We start from the raw sequence: 21,500 nt of genomic DNA on the forward strand, positions 1-21,500 counted from the left end.
ATTTAATCCACCTTTGTTGTGACATGCAATAGGATTATGCACATTCAAGGTCAGCTCTGGGAACATTTTAAATACCCACTCTAGAGTTCTGGTCTCTGGCTTCCCTCTTTTTCAACACTACTTCATCATGGTTCTGGGCCAAATTTTATCTGGGTAAGCTAAAGTTCAGAAAATAGACATTTGTTTTTGTTTTTGGTTCTGGGGACTAAAACCCAAGGCCTCACACATGCTAGGCAAGTGCTCTACCACTGAGCTATGCCCCCAGCCCTAAACTGAAGATTAGGGAGAGGAAAGAGTAAATAAAAATTATGGCTCAAATGCATCAGTTAATCCAGTGGTTCTCAAATTTTAGTATTACTTGTAGAGTTTTTCCTTCTTTTTCTTTTCTTTCTCTCTTTCTTTGCAGTGCTATGGATCAAACCCAAGGCTTATGCGTATTAAGCATATTAGGCTTCACCCTCAGCCCCACTTGGAGACTTTTAAAAGAACCTTGATGGCCAAGCTACACCCTAGACAAATTAAATTGGAATTTCTGGACACGGGAACTGGCATAATAGAAAATTTGAGGACCTGTGACTTCAAGCTGTGCTAATGTGCCTGAATCAGTGTTGTCTGCCTTGCAGTCAGTTCCAGAGAGAAAGGACCACATGCATCTCCACAGCATTCCATGTGGGCCAGGCACACAGCCAAGCTTCTGATGATGATGGCAGACCTCAGTCTGTTCCTGATTAATGCCAAGACTTGGAATATGGCGGCTATTCCAAGATCACAGATATGTCCTGAAGTGGTAAACATTTTATTACAGTTAAAAAAAAAAAGTTATCTCTCAACCGATGAACCGCAGGGAACCACATCAGAAGCTGCTGCAGAATAATTGCACTGAATAACAAATACAGATTTTCAGCATCATGAAATGGCTAGATTCTTTCCATTCTTCCTCCATTAAATCAATGGCTAGGTCAGTTCTGGTAACAGCCCATCAATGTTTACTTCATATGGAACCAGGATTGGACCCACACACTGGGCCATTCCTGGCCACCTCCTCACTGCCAGATGGCAGTGGCCTAGACACAGGAGGCGACACTGAGCAGCCACAGCTACACTTGCTCTTCCTCTGAGTCTGTCCACCACGGTGGCATCGCCATCTGGGATCCACATGAGCCCTTAGGGCCTTTGCCCTGGGGGGCTGTGGTGGGCTGTAATGTCAGCAGCCAGCAGCCAGAGTGGACCTGCTTCCCTGGGTGGTAATTTCCACACACTGAGGGCTGGTTCTGACGCACTGCTCCTTCATCATCCTAGGGAGTGGCGCTCTGCCTGAGCGCTGGTGCGTCAGTATCAGGACAGGCCAAGCAGCCACGTCCAGCTGGGGTGTGGGAGGAAGAGGCCTGTGTGGCAGAGCTGAGGCGTGGTGGAGACACGTGCAGAGGCACCAGCACTGCTGGTCTTCCGTTCAGAGCCACTCCAAAAGGACCCAGGGTCCAACCCCACACGCCCGATATTTGTGGATAACCTGAATGCTTCTTGGCCTAGTCTGAAGGCCAGGAGACCATCCATCACTCTCCAGAGTTCCTGCTTCAGAGTGTCTGGCACATGTCTCCTAGGTCTGTGGGGTTCCTCAGGTCCACCTTTGGCTCTCAAGAAGCATCTACTTGATGCCATCTCAGGATCCAGAAGCCCCTGGGCTGTTCCAGAGTCACGGTCCTCACTTGCTTCTCTTCTCCTTCCTGCTCCCAGCCAGTGGCATCTCTGGTGGCTTCACATGGGGTCACATGGCTTCCTCAACCCTGACATGGGGGTGCAGGAGGGCAAGAGACAGCTACATGGTCCCTCTTCCTCCCTGTGATTTCTCCTTTGCCTACGCTCACCCTGCCCCCTGCACAGGCACCCTATTGACCCCAGTCTGTCATAGTATGAAGGTCAGTATCCCAACCCAGGCCTGGAAGGAGGCTCCTCTGAGGCCCCAGGTGTCACTCTTGCACCAGGAAGTTGATGAGGGCAGTCCTGGGGGAGAGGAAGGCCTTTTTGATGTTTCTCCCCTGCAAGAGCCTGGCTCCCAGTTCACTCTGGAGAACAAGTTCGTGGACTTTATCCTGGTTCTGGGCAACTTGCTGGGGCACAGGGATCTTGCCACAGGCTTTGTTGTTGATCTGGGAAGAAAAATAGCCAGAGACGAACCATGAGGACAGCCTGCTTTGGGGATGTCCCAATCCGCACTGCCTGCTAGGGGATTGCCACCACAGGAAGGAGAAAGGGAAGCTGGCACCTGCCTTGGGGTGGAAGAAGGAGGGCACCTGGGAGAGACAGACAGACAGACAGACAGACACTGAGACCCCAGTGCTGCCTGTAGGTGACTACCACCTTGAGTTTCCTAAGCACTGCCCCAAACACAGTTGTTGTGGGATGTTAAAAACTTAGACAGGCTGGGTGCAGTGCTGCAAGTCTATAATCCCAGTGACTCAGGAGGCTGAGGCGGGAGGATTGCAGGTTCAAAGCAACTTAGTGAGACCCTGACTACAAATAAAAAATAAAAGAGGCTGTGAAAGTGGCCCAGTGGTAAGCACCCCTGAGTTCAATCCCCTTGTACCAAAACAAAACCAAAACCAACCAACCAACCAAACAAACAAAACCCCCCAAAACATATGCTTGGCTCATATCCAAAGAGAAGTATTACCAGGTCACTGCAGATCAGGTTTAAGTCCAAATCTGGGCTGGAATGGGCCATCCCCTTAGCTCTGCCTGAGTGCCAGGCACGTGCCATATGATTTACTTGTATGAGCCTGTGGGGAGATGCACGACTATCCCACCCCATTTTTCAGGCAAGGAAGCAGAGGTAGGTGAGGAGAAGTCATTTGTCCGAGGTCCCACCGCAAGTACTGGAAAGTGGATGATCTGCTGAACCCTCTCTCTCCTGCCCAGCCCCCTCCCACCCAGCCCCCAGGCCTCTCTGGATGGAGGCTGGCCTCTGAGGCAGGGACTCTTCCAGCCTTCAGCCATCCTTCCTGTGCCCTTTGCCCTAGCTGCTCCATGGCTCACAGTCCAGGGTCCCTGGGGACTTCTCCCAGCCCCCTGTCCCCACGGCTCCTGATGTTCTGACATCTCTGTCTCCACTGGGGACATGCTGTTCCTCTTTCAAAGCCAAGACCCAGCTTCTTCTCCTCGTGACACCTCTTCTAATCTCCCAACAGCCAGAAACAGCAATGCGGAGCTGGCAGCAGTCACCACTTACTGAGCGAATTCTGGACTAGCTGCAGGACCTTCAGCGAGTTATTAAGCCCTGTTCTGCCACTGTTTCCTCACCTGTAAAAGGGGATGAGTCCAGGCCCGCCCCCAGGGCCACTGTATGGAGTAAATGAGTTTCTATCTGGAAAGTCCTAGGCCATACCTGGCCCTTCATTTGCACTGATTTCAAGTTAGTGGGTCTCATCGTTGGCATGTACAAAAGCAGGGGAAGTACTTTGGTCATTATCCTGCCTACTTCTCTCAACAACTGGGTAAGGCTGGCACGGGCTTGTCTCTATTTTATAATGAAGGAAACTGAGGCTTGGTGAGTGTCTGAGACCCTCACGCAGTACAGTCCAAATCCCAAGCTCTTACATCTTAACCTTGCTGCTGCATGAACTCTGTGTGTGTGACAACTCAGGTGCCCTAGACCTCTGTCCCTTGGAGCTATGCTCAAAGAGAAGGCCCTTTTCTCTGCTCCCTGGGTACTTGGCAGAGTCCAGCATGTCTTGGGTACAGAGAACACACGGGGTTCAGCTAGACTACATTGCACTGAACGGTGCTTGCAGCTTCTCTTTCAAGATGAGGCACCAACCCTGAAATCTCTCCATAGAGTCAGAAGAGACCTCCCCAGACGTCCTGTGTCGGAGTGCTGCCCCACCCTACCTTCTCAAACTGGTGCATGCAGGGAGCCTTCAGGCATTTTTAATTTGGGGTTTACAGTCCAATGATCTTCTAAAATTATTTTATTAATGATCACAACTCAATTTGGTGATATTTTAAACAGAAATTTTGTGATAATTTAAAGTAGAAATACATTTCCACCAACAGAAATTGTAAGCTGTTGCTTCTCAGCTGTGTGAGGCCAAGTTCTCAAGGGTACGTGAGTTACTAATTTCTCATAAACATTACTCAAGTTAAAGAAATGTCCTCTCTGAGCCTGAGCCGGGTGTGGTGGCGCCTGTAATTCCAGCAGCTTGGGAGGCTGAGGCAGGATTGGAAGTTCAAGATCAGCCTTAGTAATTTAGCAAGAGCTTCAGCAACTTAGCAAGACCCTGTCTCAAAATAAAATAAATAAATAAATAAAAGGACTAGGCAGGTAGCTCAGTGGAAAAGTGCTCCTGGAGTCAAGAGGAGGAGGAGGAGGAGGAGGAGGAGGAGGAGGAGGAGGAGGAGGAGGAGTCCTCTCTGTACCACAGGATGTTTCAGAAGAAGCCTCTAAGGCAGCCCCACATTTTTTGCCTTGTGGTGGGACAGAAGGAAGGTGGGTGAGGCAGGGACCTAAGTTCCAGAGCAGGTGGTGGGGAACTGAGCTGCTGTCAAGAACCCAACTCTAGGGTCAAACACTGCCTTTCCAAATGATGACCTTTTTACTGGGTCCAGGTTTGCACAGGTGCAGAAGGGCTGGGGCCTGGCTGGCAGAGCCTCTATGGGCATGCTCTCCCTCCACCCCTGGGCGGGTTTGACTGTGGCACCTTGTACAACATGCTTTCATCTTATTATTTTTCTCTTTCCTTGTGTGTGTTAGTGTGTGTGTGTGTGTGTGTGTGTGTGTGTGTGTGTGTGATGCTGGGAATTGAATCCAGGGCCTTGCACATGCTAGGCAAGCACTCTACCACAAAGCTACACCCCCAACTCTTTGAAAAAATAACATTTAAATTTAAAATTGTAAAATATAAATTATATTTGAGGCAGGATCTCACTAAGTTGCTGGCCTTGAACTTGTGATTCTCTTGCATCAGACTCATGAGTTGCTGGGATTATAGGTATATGCCACTGTGCTTGGCTTCTTTCCCTTTTATTCTTTTCTATCTTAGTGGGTTTTAAGCTCCATGAGGGTAGGAACTCTGTGTGTGTGAAAACTCACGTGCCCTAGACCTCTGTCCTTTGGCACTATGCCTATCTTATTTGATTCTGTATCCCCACAACCTAGCACTGTGCCTGGCACACAGTAGGTACATGGTAATTATTGAAGAGTAAATGAATATACCTGGCCACTTCTCTGAGCTTGTTTCTTCAACTGCAAAGAGAATGGTAATGCTTGTAGGGTGACATGAGTCACATTACATTTTGGCTGTAAATTACCTGGCCCATGAGGGACTCAGAGGCAGTGATGTAAAAAGTCCACCCTTGGCCTCTTTCCCTCTTCAACCACATCAGCATACAGAAGAGACATTCCCTATAAATGTGTCCCATATTAAATAATCAAATATACAAACATTATAAAGAGACTAAGGGAGTCATTTCTGACATAAAGGGTTTAAACAATAAACTACTCATGTATGTATGCTGTTCCAATTTACCAATAAAAAATTAATAAAAAAGGATGAAAGAAAAAGAAAATGGACTTTATGAAGTTTTTCTAAAGTGGATTTTACGGTGCGAAGTCTTCCTGCATTGCCAGTGACCTCACCGTCACCCTCTCTGTGCCTTGGACCACCCCAACCAAAACCCACACTCAAGCTCAGCTAAATGAGCATAGTCCTCAGTTGGAAAAGACAAATGGAACCTGTAAAGCAGGACAGGTTGATTTCTGCCCTTCTAGTCCCTTGATGGCCACCAGAGTACAATACTCACACGGTTCTGTTACGTGGTGATGCAGAAAACCAGGGGCACCAGCAAAGGCAAGAAGCCCTGTGCGCTGTGCCTGGTCAGGTTGGCTGGGGGCTGGAGAGACACTTACCAGAACCGCCATCTGCACCACGTCAGGCTTCTGATGGAATTGTGGGTCCACCGTGGGCCAGGCCTGAAGCAGCACGGCAGTGTCCCAGGCATAGCGGGCAGAGAGCTTCTTGGGCACCAGTGCCAGACCTGCAATGCAAGACACAGAAGGATCGGCCACTCTGCACACAGGGGAGGTTGATGAGAGCAGGATGGAAGGCTGTGGCCTGGACACAGCTTGGAGCTGTTGGGACGAGGGTATGGAAGGCCACGCCATGGCTCTGCAACCTGCCACGTCTCCCACTTACCTTGGCCTGGTTCATAATCTTGGGTTTATAGGCAACTCTTTGCAAACAGCACCCAGAGCTGTAATGATGAAGGGACATGCTGCTCTAGGGACAGTATCTGGGAAAAAGAGGCTGCTAATTTTCCTGGGTTATTTCTCTGCAACTCTCATGGGGAAGGAATGCTTTGGAGCCAGCTTGATTACTGAGTGGCCTTTACTTCCTGTAATGCCCATAAATACTTGCAGTGTGAGAGGCCTTCCACCTAGCCCCTCACACATAATCGCTAGAGCCAGATGCAGGGAACAGTGGACACATGACCTTCTCAGAGAAAGCCTAAGCTCCTGGCTAAACTTCCTCTGGGCCTCTGTTATGGCTAGGACAGGAAGCGTCTGCTAAAAACTTGTGTATGGAAGGCTTGGTTCCCAGTACAGTGATGTTCAAAGGTGGGTTTGGATCACCAGGGCTCTGACCTCATCAGTGGATTAACAATTTTGATGGCATTAATGGGAGGTGGGAGGAGGTGGGACCTTGTTAAAGGAGTAGGTCCCAGGCAAGTGCTCTACCACTAAGTCACATCCCCAGCCCTTTTATAATTTGGAAAAATGTTTTAAAATAAAGTTTTTAAGCTGGGCACAGTGGTGCACACCTGTAATCCCAGTGGCTTGGAAGGCTGGGACAGGAGGATTCTGAGTTCAAAGCCAGCCTCAGCAAAAGAGAGGCACTAAGCAACTCAGTGAGACCCTGTCTCTAAATAAGATACAAAATAGGGCTGGAATATGGCTCAGTGGTTGAGTGCCCCTGAGTTCAATCCCTGGTACCAAAAATAAACACACACACACACACACACACACACACACACACACAGTTTTTCCATACTGTGAGATGAAGTAAAGATTTTCTTCTGGTCTCTCTAAAAGGTTTCATTTTCTTCCCAAGTTACCATTTGAATTTATTAGTAATTAATTTTGTTTATAATGACAACAAATCATTAAAAAAAACAGTCAACCCAATTGGCTGAACAAATTTTCCCTTCCCTATTGTTTGTATCCTAATATTGGTGCAAATATATTATACCAGGGGGATTGTTTCAGAGCTATTCAATGTGCATGTGTGCAGTGAGGTAAAGAACTTGAGCCAGAATGTAAATTAACATACTGCTTCCTTCATTGAGAAAGTCCTATTATGTTAAAAAAAAAAAAAAATATATATATATATATATATGTGTGTGTGTGTGTGTGTGTTTATATCTCTATGAAAAGACACAAAGAATACATATAAAATGTTTTATTTTGTATACATGTATACACACACCCCTCCTCATAGAGAGCCAGCCCACCTCAACTCTGTGCTTCGTGGTGGGTGGTTTACATCTTGGCCCAAGCTCCTCATCTTGTCACAGAATGGAGCTGACAGTTCCCAGGCCAGCCTTGGGTCCCTGGACTAGCAGCTTAATGCTGGTCCAAAATACCTGACATTTGCATGGCAAATACAAAAGCTTCTTTATGTGGCATAACCAAAGTGACAGATCAGGAGGAAAGCTGGCCATTCTAGTCTAGTGACCTCCATCTTGATTTCTGTGCTACTATCAGAGACTTATTTGTTGCAGCTTTTAATGTCTCACCATCAGGCACTTCATTGTGAGCCTGTTTTGCTGGTTAATGGGTCAATGGCAGGGAAGTGAAGGCTCGGGCTGAGGATCAAGTGGTTTAAGAGACACATGACATACTCCTGATGCCCAGCTGGCTCCTGTGGCCTGAAGCTTTTGCGCTTCTTAATGAACCTAGTCCATGTCTAACAGACGTGCCTTTTGGCAAAAACAGAAAGGAGATTCCTGCTTGTTCCTCCGAGGGGATTCTATTAAAACTCCTATCTAAATATGAGACAGAGGTCACAGGAGGCAGATAATCATTTCTTTATTTTAGTGAGCTGGCCCAGTGGGGCCTGTCCCGTGACCCAGCTGCAGTGGGAAGATTTCCAGAACCTCTGTATGGAAGTTGTACAGGATGCCTGTGAGATAAAAGGACCTTGGACACAAATGTTCTGGGCTGAAGCTGTTATAAATTCCATTTGAAAAAAATGAGGAAGCCCAGTCTTCCTGGAGCAACCAGGATGCTTATTTATAGCTGCCTGGGCCCCTGCCAGCGTTTCCATATAGATGGGAGTGGGGCCATCCTGTGGAGCAGGGAACAGAAACTCAGGATCCTGGTTTATCACGGTGTTCTTGCCTCCCTGCTCTTTTTAGGGAAGTAAAAATACCTGACATTTGCATGGCAAACACAAGGGCTTCGTTACGTGGCAGATAACCAAGTGACAGATGAGGTAGAAGGTTGGCCTTTCAGAAGCACATGGGGAAAGCACACAGGCTGGGAAATGGCATGGCCCTGGCAATGCAAGGCCACCATGCAGGGCCCCTGTGGCCCACATCCCACCCTCTTCCTTCCCCTCCTTGGGGAGAGCTGAGCTTCCTGTGGAATAACAGAGACACTCGGCCTTTCCCTTTCTGAGAGCTGGTGAGGTCACCATGCTGCCTTGGCACCCCAATGTGAGCGCTGGTGGGTGTGTGTCATGTCATGGCTCCTGTGGGGGTGGCAGTCCTCTCCTGATAACCATCTTGGGGTCTGCCTCCACCCCCATCTCCCTGGCCCCTGTCCTCATATACACTGGAAGAGGGATCTAAGGGCTCTGTGGCATCTGGTCACCCTGGGGTCTCCCCCATTAGCCTTGACAATAATTCCCAAATAAGGCACAGGAAGTGAGGCTACTCTACTTTAGCCTTTTGCCAGAAAAATGGTTTCATTGACATGATTTTGAAATAACATCATCCACACAGAAAACACAAACACCCAAACAAACAAACAACCACTGCCCAAACCATCAGAGTATCAACAGATTTATTTTCTCCCTTGAAATAATCTCTTAAGCCTTCTCTCTCTCTCTCTCTCTCTCTCTCTCACACACACACACACACACACACACACACACACACACACGTACACAGATGTCTACATGATTGATATATTGATAATTTTGTTGGAATTAATGAATATAACAAAACACTATAGCTATAAGATTTCACAGCCAATATCTTCTTTTTCTGAGGTGCTGGGGATGGAACCCAGGGCCTCACATGTGCTAGTCAAGTGCTCTACTATGAGCTGCACCCCTCAGGCCTCACAGCCATTTTTATAAAAAGTTGCAAAGAATGTTATCTCAAATTATGTTATGAAGAAAAGTGGATTTGTGCAGGTAAACTGATGCTTCAAGAGGAAGAGCTCCTTCCAGGGCCTCCCTGCTATGGTCTTGACAGTAAAGTACTGAAGGACATCTTTGAGATCATGTATGTTACACACTGAGGCAAACGTCAAGAAAGAACAATCACTGTAGAGTTCCAAAAGGGCCAGAAAAACAGAAATGTTCTATCACCACATTTTCATTTTTATTTTTTTTAAATATGTTTTTTTTAGTTGTAGTGGGACACAGTACCTTTATTTTATTTCTTTTTATGTGGTGATGAGGAATGAACCCAGTGTCCCGCACTTGCTAGGCGAGCGCTCCACTGCTGAGCCACAATCCCAGCCCAATCACCATATTTTTAAATAATTTTTTTATGTTTTAGTTGTTGATGGACCATTATTTTATTTATATGCAATGCTGAGAATCAAACCCAGTGCCTCACACATGCTAGACAAGCACTCTACCACTGAGCTACAACTCCAGCCCCTCTATCACCACATTTTAAACATCATGGCCTCTGGCTTACAGTGGCTCAATCTTATAGTGGTATGAAAGCCATGTACATCCATCAGAAACCACATTTTGAATTTTGATCTTCTCTGGGCTAGCAATGTGGCATGTAGTCTCAGGGAGCTGCAGCTCCTGGCCACATGATCATGAGATGAACAACCAGTGCTCTGCAGAGTCCCCTCTTCCCCCATCCTCAGGGCATGAGCTCTGAGACACCTCCTCCCCAGTAAGTTGAACTTGTTTCCTGCAGCTGGTTCTGGGCACGTTAGAAGCAGACAGTATAAAAGCTCAGGGACACAGGCAGTGGTGCTCTTTAGGCACCAGGATAGGCCTGTCCCTGTCTCAGTGCTCCTGTTGGAAATTCATATGGCCCTGCTGCGGGGCTGCAGGAGACGAGGTTGTCTTGGATGCAGTGAGATGAATGGCGACATCTGGCCAGATGTGTAATGTGTGTGTGTGCAAGCATGTGAATCAAAACCTGCAACTAGAAATAAATTCCTTTCTCCCTTTCTTCTTCTCTTATGACCCACTATGTCTCAGAACTAGAATCTCAACACTCAGGACTTGTGAGTTTACAGAGGCAATTAAAAACAGCAGCAACTTTATAAAAAATTATAAAAATAATAGTGAAATAATTATAGATTTACCAGAAGTTGCAAAGAAATGTTAAGGAGGCACCTTGTGCCCTCCATCCATCCTCCCCATCTGGCATAGTTACAGCACAATATCAAAACCAGGAAGCTGGTATAATTAATCCACAGAGTTTGTTCAGATTTTATTAGAGTTATAAGAATTAATTCTGTGTGCGTGTGCGCGTGCATGTGCGTGCGTGTGTAGCTTAGTGAAACCATATGTGGCTTCACATGCTCACCACCAGTCAAGACTTAGGACTGTTCCAGCACCGCAAGGAAGTACCCTTGTGCTACCCTTCCGCAGCCACTGCCCCCTTCACTCACTGTTGCTTAGTGCCTCACTGTCGGCTGAGACTGGCTTTGAACTTGTGATCACCCAGTCTCAGCCTGACCCCTCACTACCACCTTATGTTTTCCATCTCTATAATTCTCTTTTTTTTTTGCAGTGCTGAGGATGGAACCCAGGTAGGCAAGTGCTCTACCACTGAGCTACATCCCCAGCCCATTATAATTTTTGAAATTTCAGGAATGTTATATAAATGGAATCATAACAATACAAAAACGTTTGAGCCTGGATTTTTTCACTCAGCATACTTCCCTAAGACTCATCCAAGTTGTTCCTGTCAGATAGATCTTTTTTTTCTTTTTCTTTTTTTTTTTTTTTTTGGTACTGGGGATTGAACCCAGAGGGACTTGACCACTGAGCCACATCCCCAGCCCTTTTTTGTCTTTTATTTAGAGATAGGATCTCACTGAGTTGCTTAGTGCCTCACTGTTGCTGAGACTGGCTTTGAACTTGTGATCATCCAGTCTCAGCCTCCCGGGTTGCTGGGATTACAGGCGTGTGCCACCGTACCCAGCCAGATGGTTCATTTTTGACAATGATGAAACTTCATTTTCAACAAGAGTCTGACTAACAGAGTCTCTGATTTTTTGCTTTCTTTTTTGAGATGGAGTCTTGCTATGTTGCCAAGGCTAGCTCAAATTCACCATCCTCCTGCCTCAGACTTCTAGTAGCTGGGATTATAGACATATGCCACTGTGCCTGGATCTGTCCTTCTTCTCTTCATCTCCTTCCTCTCTCCCCCGCCCCTCCCTTTCTCTTCCTCCTTCTCCTCCTCTTCTCTTGGTGGGGATCAATGCCCAGGCCTTGCACAAGACAAGCATGTACTCTACTACTGAGCCCTACCTCCAATCCCCAATTTTCTGCTCCTTACTGTCCACAAATGGAGGAAGTCTTGAGCAGCCCTCCATCTGAAACAGAACCAGTGACTCGAATACTCAAAATTTTTCCAAGCAAGCAGCTAACACCCTCATCCGGATAGGACAATTCTACAGTCATAAACAAAAGATAAGTTTGCAAATTCAGATGTGGTGTCTTTAGCTTCCCAAGGCTTCAGGCTTCAGGAAGTAAGAAAAAGAAAGATTTCCTCATCCTGTTCCAGTTTGCAAACTGCCAAGCTGCTGATTCTGTTTCTTACTCAAAGTGCCCATTTACCCTTTAGCGACTGACAGAGAACTGTGAGGCTCCAAGCACTGTGGGCTTCTCCAACATGCTCCTTCCATCCAGCCAGTGATGGCCACTGTGCCAACAGGCTTCAAGTCTGCCCTGGAAGACAGATCTCACTTCTGCTCCTCTGCAGGGAGAATCTCTCCTGGGAAAATTAGCTTCATCCGGGACTCTAGAAAGTTGGAATATGCCTTGCTGATTTACCACATTCTCTTTATAGTCCTTGTGAGGTTATCTTTCTAAGATGCAAGAATCAACCAGAAGCTACATGAAAGGTGAGTCTTCTAGAATAAGTGAAAGGTGCCTAAAAACTGTCCAGAGCTTTAGAATGAAAATGCCTAAGAGTGAGGGATGATGATAACGATGTCCTGACGATACAGTGCTCCTGCTCGCTGTGGACCATCAGCATCTTGCTACCTGTCCTTGATCATCTACTGGGAGAGGCAAGAAGGGATCATGTCCCCATTCTTTCTTGAGGGCACCTGACTACACCTATGAGTTAATAACCAGGGTGACATGCCGGGTGCATGGGACTCCTCACTCAGCTGGTGGCATCCACAGCTGCTCATTTAGAAAGGATGGCACTCATACTGGGAAGAGTGGGAGGCAAAAGTTAAATGCTGCTTTCATTGAATTCAGAAAAATAAGCCATTATGGATTTGTAAAGCTTTACGAAAGATCTCCACTGAATGAACAGATTGCAGTGCCCACTCCTCCAACTGCCTGCCCCAGCTTTCCCACAATTCTCACATCAGAACCTGGCATACAGTGTGTGCTCAGTAAGTGTTTGTAAAATAACTGAATGGAACACTGTAGAACAAGTAAGTTTTAATCTGATCCACTTCTCAGGATCAAATAGCTCGAAAAACCCACAATGGGGTCACGTGTCATGAAAAACCATGACCACATGGTCATGAAAAACCATGGAGCAAAGTATAAAACAGGCTAGTCTCTGTCACACCATTTTAGCATATGTCATGCCAGAGATTTGTCACAGAAATGAAGGACAGACTGGACAGGGACCTCGACAGAGTAGATCCTTGTCCTCCTGTCCCCATTCCAGATGCAGAGATGGAGGGCAGTGTAGGAGGAAGCCTCTGAAATCCTACTTACATGAGTCCTTCTGGAAAGAACTGAAATGAAGGCAGCAGCAGATAGTGTGGGAGAAAGAAGATGAAAGAGAAAGACATGTGCATGCTAGATGATAGTAGGGGAGTTTACTACAAATTAAAAGTTAAGGAAGAAGAAGTGTGCCATTTTAGATCACAGAGACTAAGTGAAAGACCCATGTCTCCTGTTTAAGGAAATAATAAGACTACAAAATGTAACCATATGGCTAGAGCCTGGCAGGGCCTACCACCATCTCCCACAGAGGTTCTATCTATGCTGCAAGGAGTGGGCCTGTGCAAATGTACAGGAGAGAGGGAGGGGGTGTGGCTCAGTGGTACTGCGCTTGCCTAGCATGTGCTAGGCCCTGGGTTTGATCCTCAGTACCAAAAAATAACTTAATTAATAAATTATTTTAAAAAACGTGGCATGCCTATAAGCCCAGTGATGCAGGAGGCTGAGGCAGAAGGATCACAAGTTCAAGGCCAGTCATGGCAACTTAGTGAGACCACAGAGGCACCAGTCCACTCCACGAAGTCAGCAGCAAAAATCTCACTCCCCAACTTGACAGAGCATGCTGAGAAAACTGGTCTTAGGAAAATAATTGTAAAATTCTAAATAAAACACCAGCAAATAGATTTTTCCTTCAAACTGAATGTTAACAGTATATTAAAAGTCTACTACATCAAGGTCAAGATGAATTTATCCCAGGATATCTTCATATTAGGCAGTCAATTGGGCATAATTCACATCAATCCCTGGTTCTGCAAAAACAAAAACTTAAAAAATGGATGTTGTGGAAATTTTTTTTTGGTACTGGGGATTGAACCCAGGGGCTCTTAACCACTGAGCCACATCCTCAACCCTTTTGTATATTTTTATTTAGAGACAGGGTCTTATTGAATTGTTAGGGTCTCACTAAGTTGCTGAGGCTGGCTTTGAACTTGTGATCCACCTGCCTCAGCCTCCTGAGCTGCTGGGATTACAGATGTGCACTACCACACCTGCCAATAGAAAAATATTTAGTGACTCAGAAATAAGTATCCTCACAGAATACTTAAGTGATGAAAGCAATTATAATATGACATCTAGATAAAAACAAGAAAAATAAAAGCAAAATCATCAAAAAGAGAAAAAGAAACCAAGCATTATACACGCAACATGGATGAATCTTATACTAAAGAAGTGAGACAGAAAGGATTACATATTGTATGATTTCACTTATAGGACATTTCTGGAAAAGGTACACTCTAGAAACAGAGAGCACAACAGTCATGCTGCGGGTGGAAGAGAGCATGGGACTGACAGTGGGAAGGACCTTTTTGGGAAATGGAAGTGTTCTAATGCTGGACTATGGTGAGGCCAACACAAGAGTACAGATGTACTTACATCATCAGCCATATATAAAAAATGGGTGAATTTCACATTACATAAATTTTATTTTATAAAGGATACACGAGAAAACTAAGCCAAACTAAATTAGGTACATGGCTATAACCACTGCCCAATATTAGGATATGATGGGGGTTGCTTCTATCTAGAAGGTAAAAGGAAGAGAATTTTTATTTTCAGTCCTTGGCATCTGAGAACTGGCCTGGCAATCACAGCTGGCCTCAGAGTCATTACAAGTTTGCCTGGTGCTCACAGCTGGGCTACATTATTCTCTTGTTAGACACAGATGATCTCACAGACACCAACATCAGCAAGGTCACACTGAAACCATGATGAAGTGAGAAAAAGCAAAACCCAGGTGGCATGGAGTGGGATGATGTGAGATTTAAAAGCTATGAGTTACTCATTTCTGGAATTTTCCATTTAATATTTTCTGGTTTTGTTTGTTTTGTGAAACTGCACTGGGGATTGAACCCAGAGTCTTGCATACTAAGCTATATCCTAAGTCCTTTTCTTCAATTTTACTTTGAGATGGGATCTCATGTTGTCCAAGCTGGCCTTGAACTTATGATCCTCCTGCCTCAGGCTGGGAGTAGCTGGGATGAAGGAGTAGCGTGTGCCATCACACCAGATTCATTTAATATTTTGGAACCTCAGTTGACATGGTAACTGAAACCTTGGACAGTGAAACCACAGATCAAGGAGAATCACTGCATTTGACCATTTTGAAGTGGTTTCAGATACCAAATGTGACTCTTGGTTTCCTCACTGGTCAATATGCATTTTTTTTTCTGTGTCATTAAATTAGTAATTTTTAAAATTGATTGATTGCAGAGCCGGAGATAGAACCCAGGGTCTCACACATGCTAGAAAGTCATGTTAATAAATTTAATTAGGAGAACTCTTTTTTTGGTAAATGAACTGCTAAGTCAAATGCATTACCAATGGACTATTTCTAGAAATATCTGAAAACGTCCACACATGACCTTTGGTGGCTTGAATACATATCTCTTTGCCTATCCCTATGTGTTTGGCCCAATCCCAATTTGAGGATTTATATGAAGTTCCTGATTCTCCCTGGGCCAACACTCTACTGATGTGGAAAGCATTCTAGGGACTGAACAGTCAGACCTTCTTTGGTGCCTAGTTTAGTAGTAACCATCTGGAGTGGAGAACTGAATCTTAGTATAAACAACATATTAGACCAGTAGTTTAATTCCAGATGCCCTTTCTCCAACTGTAAAGTAGGACCAAACATTTGCTTCCATCTTAAAAGAATATACAAGGTCATGGTGTGTGGACACTCGAGGGCTGAGTCATTAGAAAGAATGTTCTGTGGTGACATCAATACTCGCATTAGTCTGAGCACATTATCCCAAAGTGGAAGCATCTTTCTCTTTGGCAGGGGTGAACACATCACCAAAGTACAAGACAGAGAGAGTGCTGAGTGTACCTGCCACATATTGGGCCCCATGGCTAAGAACATCAGAGCCCTGAATAATGTTCCAGGAAGAGGGGGGCACCCTGGGGTAGTAGCAACCAGTCAAACAGGACTCTCCCACCTACCTGCCCAAAGCTCCGAGATTATGTGAGGGGCCATCGGGGCAGCCATCACCAGCAGGGCACACAAAGCGTCCTCAAATTCGGAGCTGTGGAGAACGACTCTCTGAGAGGCTTGCTAATAAGGAAAAAAGAACAGCGTAAGAAGACCGAGGTGTCTGAAATAAGTATGACTAAGAAAAGCCATTAACTAATCTGAAGTTCAGAGACAGAGATAGGAAGAAAACCTCCTCACTGCCCAATTTTGCTCAGGACAAAGGATTCCTCCACTTAATCAGCAGTATAAATAGCACAGGAGCAGCAACATCAAATACACTGCTCTTCTGAGCATTGACCATGCCCTTGGTGTGACGGGAACTCACCTAGTTCTCATAACACCCTTCAAGGGCAGTATTCTTACCCTGTTAGACAGGTGAATAAGCTGAGCATCAGAGAGAGGGAGGGCTACTTGCCTCTGGGCAGGCAGTTAGTCAAACTCCCAACCTCTCTGCGGGTTTCCTGTGCACTGCAGGCCCAGACAAAGGCACAAGACCTGCTCAAAGATTCCCCGACCCCCCAGGGCAGGGGTCCTCTCCACCTCCCAGGGTTCTCAGAGACCCCTTTCCTTACACAGCTGTGCCAGGTACAGTAAGCATTCATTCCTCCCCAAGGCTTATCAGCTACTCTAGTCAGAGCCTCTCAGCTCACAGAGGATGACTCCAGGCAGGCTTTCAGGATAAGAGGACCAGAGGGCAGACTCTGCTTTCAAGGAGGAAACTGACAAATGACTCAGGGATGTCACAGGATTCCATGGGGGTGGGAGGGAGCAGGCTGGTCCACATATCCAGGTGTGAGCTGGGTGTGTAGTCAAGGAGTGGCCCAGGGAGAGAGGCTGTTCTGAGGTGGTTCAATAAAGAATGTTGCCAGAAGGACTTTGAGGAGATGGGCAGTTCTCATGGCCCTGGGGAAGCCATGCTAGAAACCAGCCTGGCCAGGTTGTGGCAATCAGTACAAGTTCAAAACTCCCCAGGACAAATATGACTTTGGTTTAATGGTATGTTTGTAAAACTTGAAAGTAGGATCCAGCAGGGTGTGGTGGCTATGCCTGTAACCCCAGAGATTGGGAGGCTGAAGCAGGAGGACTGCAAGTTTGAGGCCAGTCTGGGCAACCTAATGAGAACCTTTTTCAAAACAAAAAATAAAAAAGGGCTGGGGATATAGCCAGTTTACAACCAGGATACTCCAGCTGTGAGGGCCTTAGTCTGTGCCTGTGTATACCCTTCAACCCAGGTGTCCCATGTTGATGATTTCTAATTACAGGATTTGGAACTCCAAATGTTTTCCCATGGGTAAACAGTAAAATGACTTATGTCATATCAATAAGAAGGAAATATGCCCCCATCATTAACATGATTTCATCCAAGAATACTTAATATCAGAAACTGTTCAGGAAATAGGCCTAAGTAAAAACATGATTTGAAAGGGTCCTTATGGGCTGGGCATGTAGCTCATTGGTGGAGAGCTTGCCTACCATGCTCAAGGCTTTGGATTCCATACCCAGCACTGCAAAAAAAAAAAAAAAAAAAGTGTCCATTTGATTAAAAATCTCAGTCATGAACATGATTTGCATTTGAGTGCACAGACACACAAAGTTTCACATTTTTGGAGAGCGGCATAAAATACTTTTTTCTGGGTGGTACAATTGTGAGTGGTTTTGTGTTTCTCAAGTGTTCTGGGCTATGTGTTGTTATTTAGTCAGGAAAAAAAATGAGGCAAATATTATAAAAAATTGAATTAAAAATGAAATATCTGCCCCCTTGCAGCTTTTTCTGTCCATAGCCTCTCTGGCCGAATTTTCTATGCCTTTATTCATGAAGTCATGTTCAAACTTTTTAAGTGGTTTTACAAAGATCATGTATACATCCTCTATTTCTTATTCATTTTTGAGACAGTATCTCACAGTGTTCCCCAGACTGGCCTTGAACTCTTTGGGCTCAAGGGATCCTCCTGCCTCAGCCTCCCAAATAGGTGGACTACAAGTACACACCACCATGCCCAGCATACCCTCATTTTTTAAAAAGAATATCATGTATAAAATTTTTGGTATCTCTGGACCTAGAAGAATATAGCTTATGAGCCCTACTTTTTAATTTTATTTTTATTGAACCCACGTGCACTCTACTACTGAGTTACACCCCCAGCCCCTTTTTTTTCTCACTAAGAGTGGTGGGGATTACAGGCCTGCCTGCTGCTAACAGTTTTAATGCACACTTTTTGTTATCTAATTGCTAACCTCATATGCTGACAAGTTCTTCCGCTGGCAAGAAAAATGGGAGTCTTGTGTAGCAAGAAGATGAATGGTACTTGAAAGACTGGTTTTTGTTTTCAATGAGAATAATTCTGATCCATCTAAATTAAGTAAATATAGGACATTATCCAAAGTACATGTATGAAGACATGAATTGGTGTGAACATACTTTATATACAGAGATATGAAAAATTGTTCTATATGTGTAATAAGAATTGTGATGCATTCTGCTGCCATGTATTTAAAAAATAAAACCAATAAAAAATAAAAAAATAAATTAAGTAAATATAAAATATAACAGTGTTAGGAAAGTATCACGACTTATTCAGGCAGTGGGGGAATGAAGAGCCAGATGAGAGGAGAGAGGCCTAAGCCTGATCTGGGCATGTCATCTAACTTCCTTGGGCTTCTTTCTTTCTCTCTCTCTCTTTTTTTTTTTTTTTGTGTGTGTGTGTGTGTGTGTGCCTGCTGGGGATGAACCCAGAGCCTTATGCAAGCTGGTAAGTGCTCTACTTCTGAGCCACAATCCCAGACCCTCCATGTCTTTAACTGCAAACTCCTGGGGAAAAATGGGTTTGCATCATGCAATCTTTTAAAAAAATTATAGCAATAAGAAAAGGTTGTGACTATGGAGAAACCCCCCCCCCCCTTTTTTTTTTGCGGTAGTGGAGATTGAACCCAGGATCTCATGCATTCTAGACAAGTGCTTTATCACTGAGCTATATCACTTGCCTGGAGGGCACTTACCAAGAGGGCACTGCTGAGTCCCATCAGCTGAGAGATTGCAGAGTTCAGTGAGAAGTCCTCTGTGAAATGGGCAGTCACCTATTGGTAAAAGTTTAATAATTAATTCACTTTTCTCAAAAAATTCCTTTAAACTTTCCAGATAAACTCAAATTATCAAAAAAGTGAAATTAAATGACTGCGAAGACATTTATAAATGTATTTACTATCTCAAATCATCACTATGTTTCATCAGCACAAATATATTTTAAAGACAGTGCTGTTTCCACTATTGAAGACTTTTTTCACTATGTAAGATGTCCATATATCTTCCATATATCTTAGACAGTTTGGGTTCCCATCATAGGTGCTTACAAAACATTGTTAGTTGTTTATTCAATAGGAGGCAGGATCACTAATGAGCAAGCATCAAAACAACAGTAAACAGAGACAGGTCAGGGATGTCACTTCTCCTCGGTTAAATTCTGTTTATTTAATTTAGTTTTTTTTTTTTTTGGGGGGGGGGGGAGAGGTACCAAGGATTAAACTCAGGAGCACTCAACTCCTGAGCCACATCCCCAGCCCTATTTTTGTATTTTATTTAGAAACTGGGTCTCATTGATTCTGTTGAGTTGCTTAGCACTGACCCTCAGTGTTGACCACTTGAGTTGCTTAACATCTCGCTTTTGCTGAGGCTGGCTTTGAACTCACGATCCTCCTGTCTCAGCCTCCCAAGCTGCTGGGATTACAGGCTTGTCTCACCATGCCCGGCTGTTTATTTAGTTTTTTATGTGGTGCTGGGGATGGAACCCAGTGCCTCATGAATGTTAAGCAAGCCCTCTACCCCACCCTCCTTGGTTAAATTCACAAGAAGGTTCTTGGTGTTCAGGACAAGGTTAGTTTTACATTTTGAAATGTAGAGAAAACATAAAAACACTAATGTGATTTGTCAGCTTTTTCATGTTTGTTTCAATTCTGACCATGGGCAAAAATATAGAAAAATAGCACATCTTTAAGATTTCAAGAACCCAAGTCTATTATCTGACAGAAGAGAAGAATTTGCCAGATCCAGAGAGAAAATATGTGCTATGAAAACAATTGCTTGGGCCTCACTCAGATCATTATGTTCAATTCAGTGAGTTCTACTCCTCCACACAGAGAGGGACAGAGGGTGGAGATAAGGCAGAAGAAGTGTCCTCAAAGACCATGCTAGACCCAGCACCACTTCAGGTTACACAAACCACAGAGGAAAAACCCTGCTGTGGCACCAAGGCATCCGTCATCTGAACCTGAGTCCAGATGAGTGACCATGCTGAACTTACAAAGTTTGAATCAACACAACTTTTTTTTTTTTTTTTTTTGATCAGTGCTGGGGACTGAACCCAGGGCCCGGCACATGTCTGGTGAGCACTCAAATTAGTGGGCTACACCCCCAGGCCTGAATCAGCACATCTTACAGAAAAAAAAAAAAAAAAAAAGCCTAAGAATTTGGGATAAGAGACATCCATTAAGAATTCTGTTGCTAGGGTTGGGCTGTGGCTCAGTGGTGAAGCACTGGGTTCGATTCTCAGTACCACATATAATTAAAAAAACAAACAAACAAATAAAATAAAGGTCCATCAACAACAACAACAATAACAACAACAACAACAACAAAGAATTCTGTTTCTGTTAATACACCACAAGCAACATGTCATCAGTGAGGTCCTGGATGAGCTCCTCCAGCTGAAGTGTCAGATGTGAACACATGGGGAAGCGGGCAACTCCCTGAGATCTGGTGGACTCCATGACACAGCATTAGAGAGCCATTTCCTGAGGCCATCTCTTTCCAGTAGAATGTCTGTTCCGCTGCCCAGTTTTTGTGAAATACCCACAGTAGGAGGAACAAGTAGGGACAAAGCAGGAAGAAGCCCCAGGATGGCTCAGCTCAAGGCAGGGGGCCACGTCTCCCACAGAGAGCCCAGTGACAGAATCAGTCAGTGTCCACAGCAGTTTCTGACCTGAGAGATGACGGAGTTCTTGTACTCCCAGAGCTTCCTGGCCTCGGCTTTCTCTGCACTGCTCAGAAGCTGGGGTTGGGGATCCTTCCCAGAAGCCCTGGCCTCAATAAATCGGGTTGCCAAGGACCACAGACGCTGCTGCCATCTCAGCACTCCAGGGAGAGCGTCGGCTGGGTTTAGTGGCAGTAAAGGAGACAGAGAAAGAGAGCACTTGTAAGAAGGGTCAATTTGATAATAAGTGAGCCCAGAAATGCACCTGTGAATTGACGAGATGCTTCCCTGTGCCCACGTCTCCAGCGTCTGGGAAGTCAGACCAGGAATGATTTGGGCATCTCTCAGCTCCCGGATATTCCAAGTACAGGACAGCAGAGCTACTCA

At 45.1% G+C, this 21,500-nt stretch overlaps 1 protein-coding gene across 3 annotated transcripts in view; it reads right to left on the reverse strand.

Moving 5' to 3' along the window:
* Positions 1 to 322: 322 nt before the first annotated feature.
* Positions 323 to 21,500, reverse strand: part of LARS2 (leucyl-tRNA synthetase 2, mitochondrial) — a 144,952-nt gene continuing 123,774 nt past the window's right edge. For all 3 annotated transcript variants that reach the window (XM_081282815.1, XM_081282817.1, XM_081282816.1), the window contains 5 exons: positions 21,123 to 21,292; positions 19,147 to 19,224; positions 16,119 to 16,230; positions 5,903 to 6,030; positions 323 to 2,147 (listed from right to left, as the gene is read on the reverse strand). In XM_081282815.1, the coding sequence (XP_081138941.1) occupies positions 1,968 to 2,147; positions 5,903 to 6,030; positions 16,119 to 16,230; positions 19,147 to 19,224; positions 21,123 to 21,292 (668 nt within the window). In that variant the 3' untranslated portion in view covers positions 323 to 1,967. The remainder of the gene's footprint in view (positions 2,148 to 5,902; positions 6,031 to 16,118; positions 16,231 to 19,146; positions 19,225 to 21,122; positions 21,293 to 21,500) is intronic.

This window comes from Spermophilus citellus (genome assembly GCF_964194105.1).
Source record: "Spermophilus citellus genome assembly, chromosome: 3".
NCBI classification, from domain to species: Eukaryota; Metazoa; Chordata; class Mammalia; order Rodentia; family Sciuridae; genus Spermophilus; species Spermophilus citellus.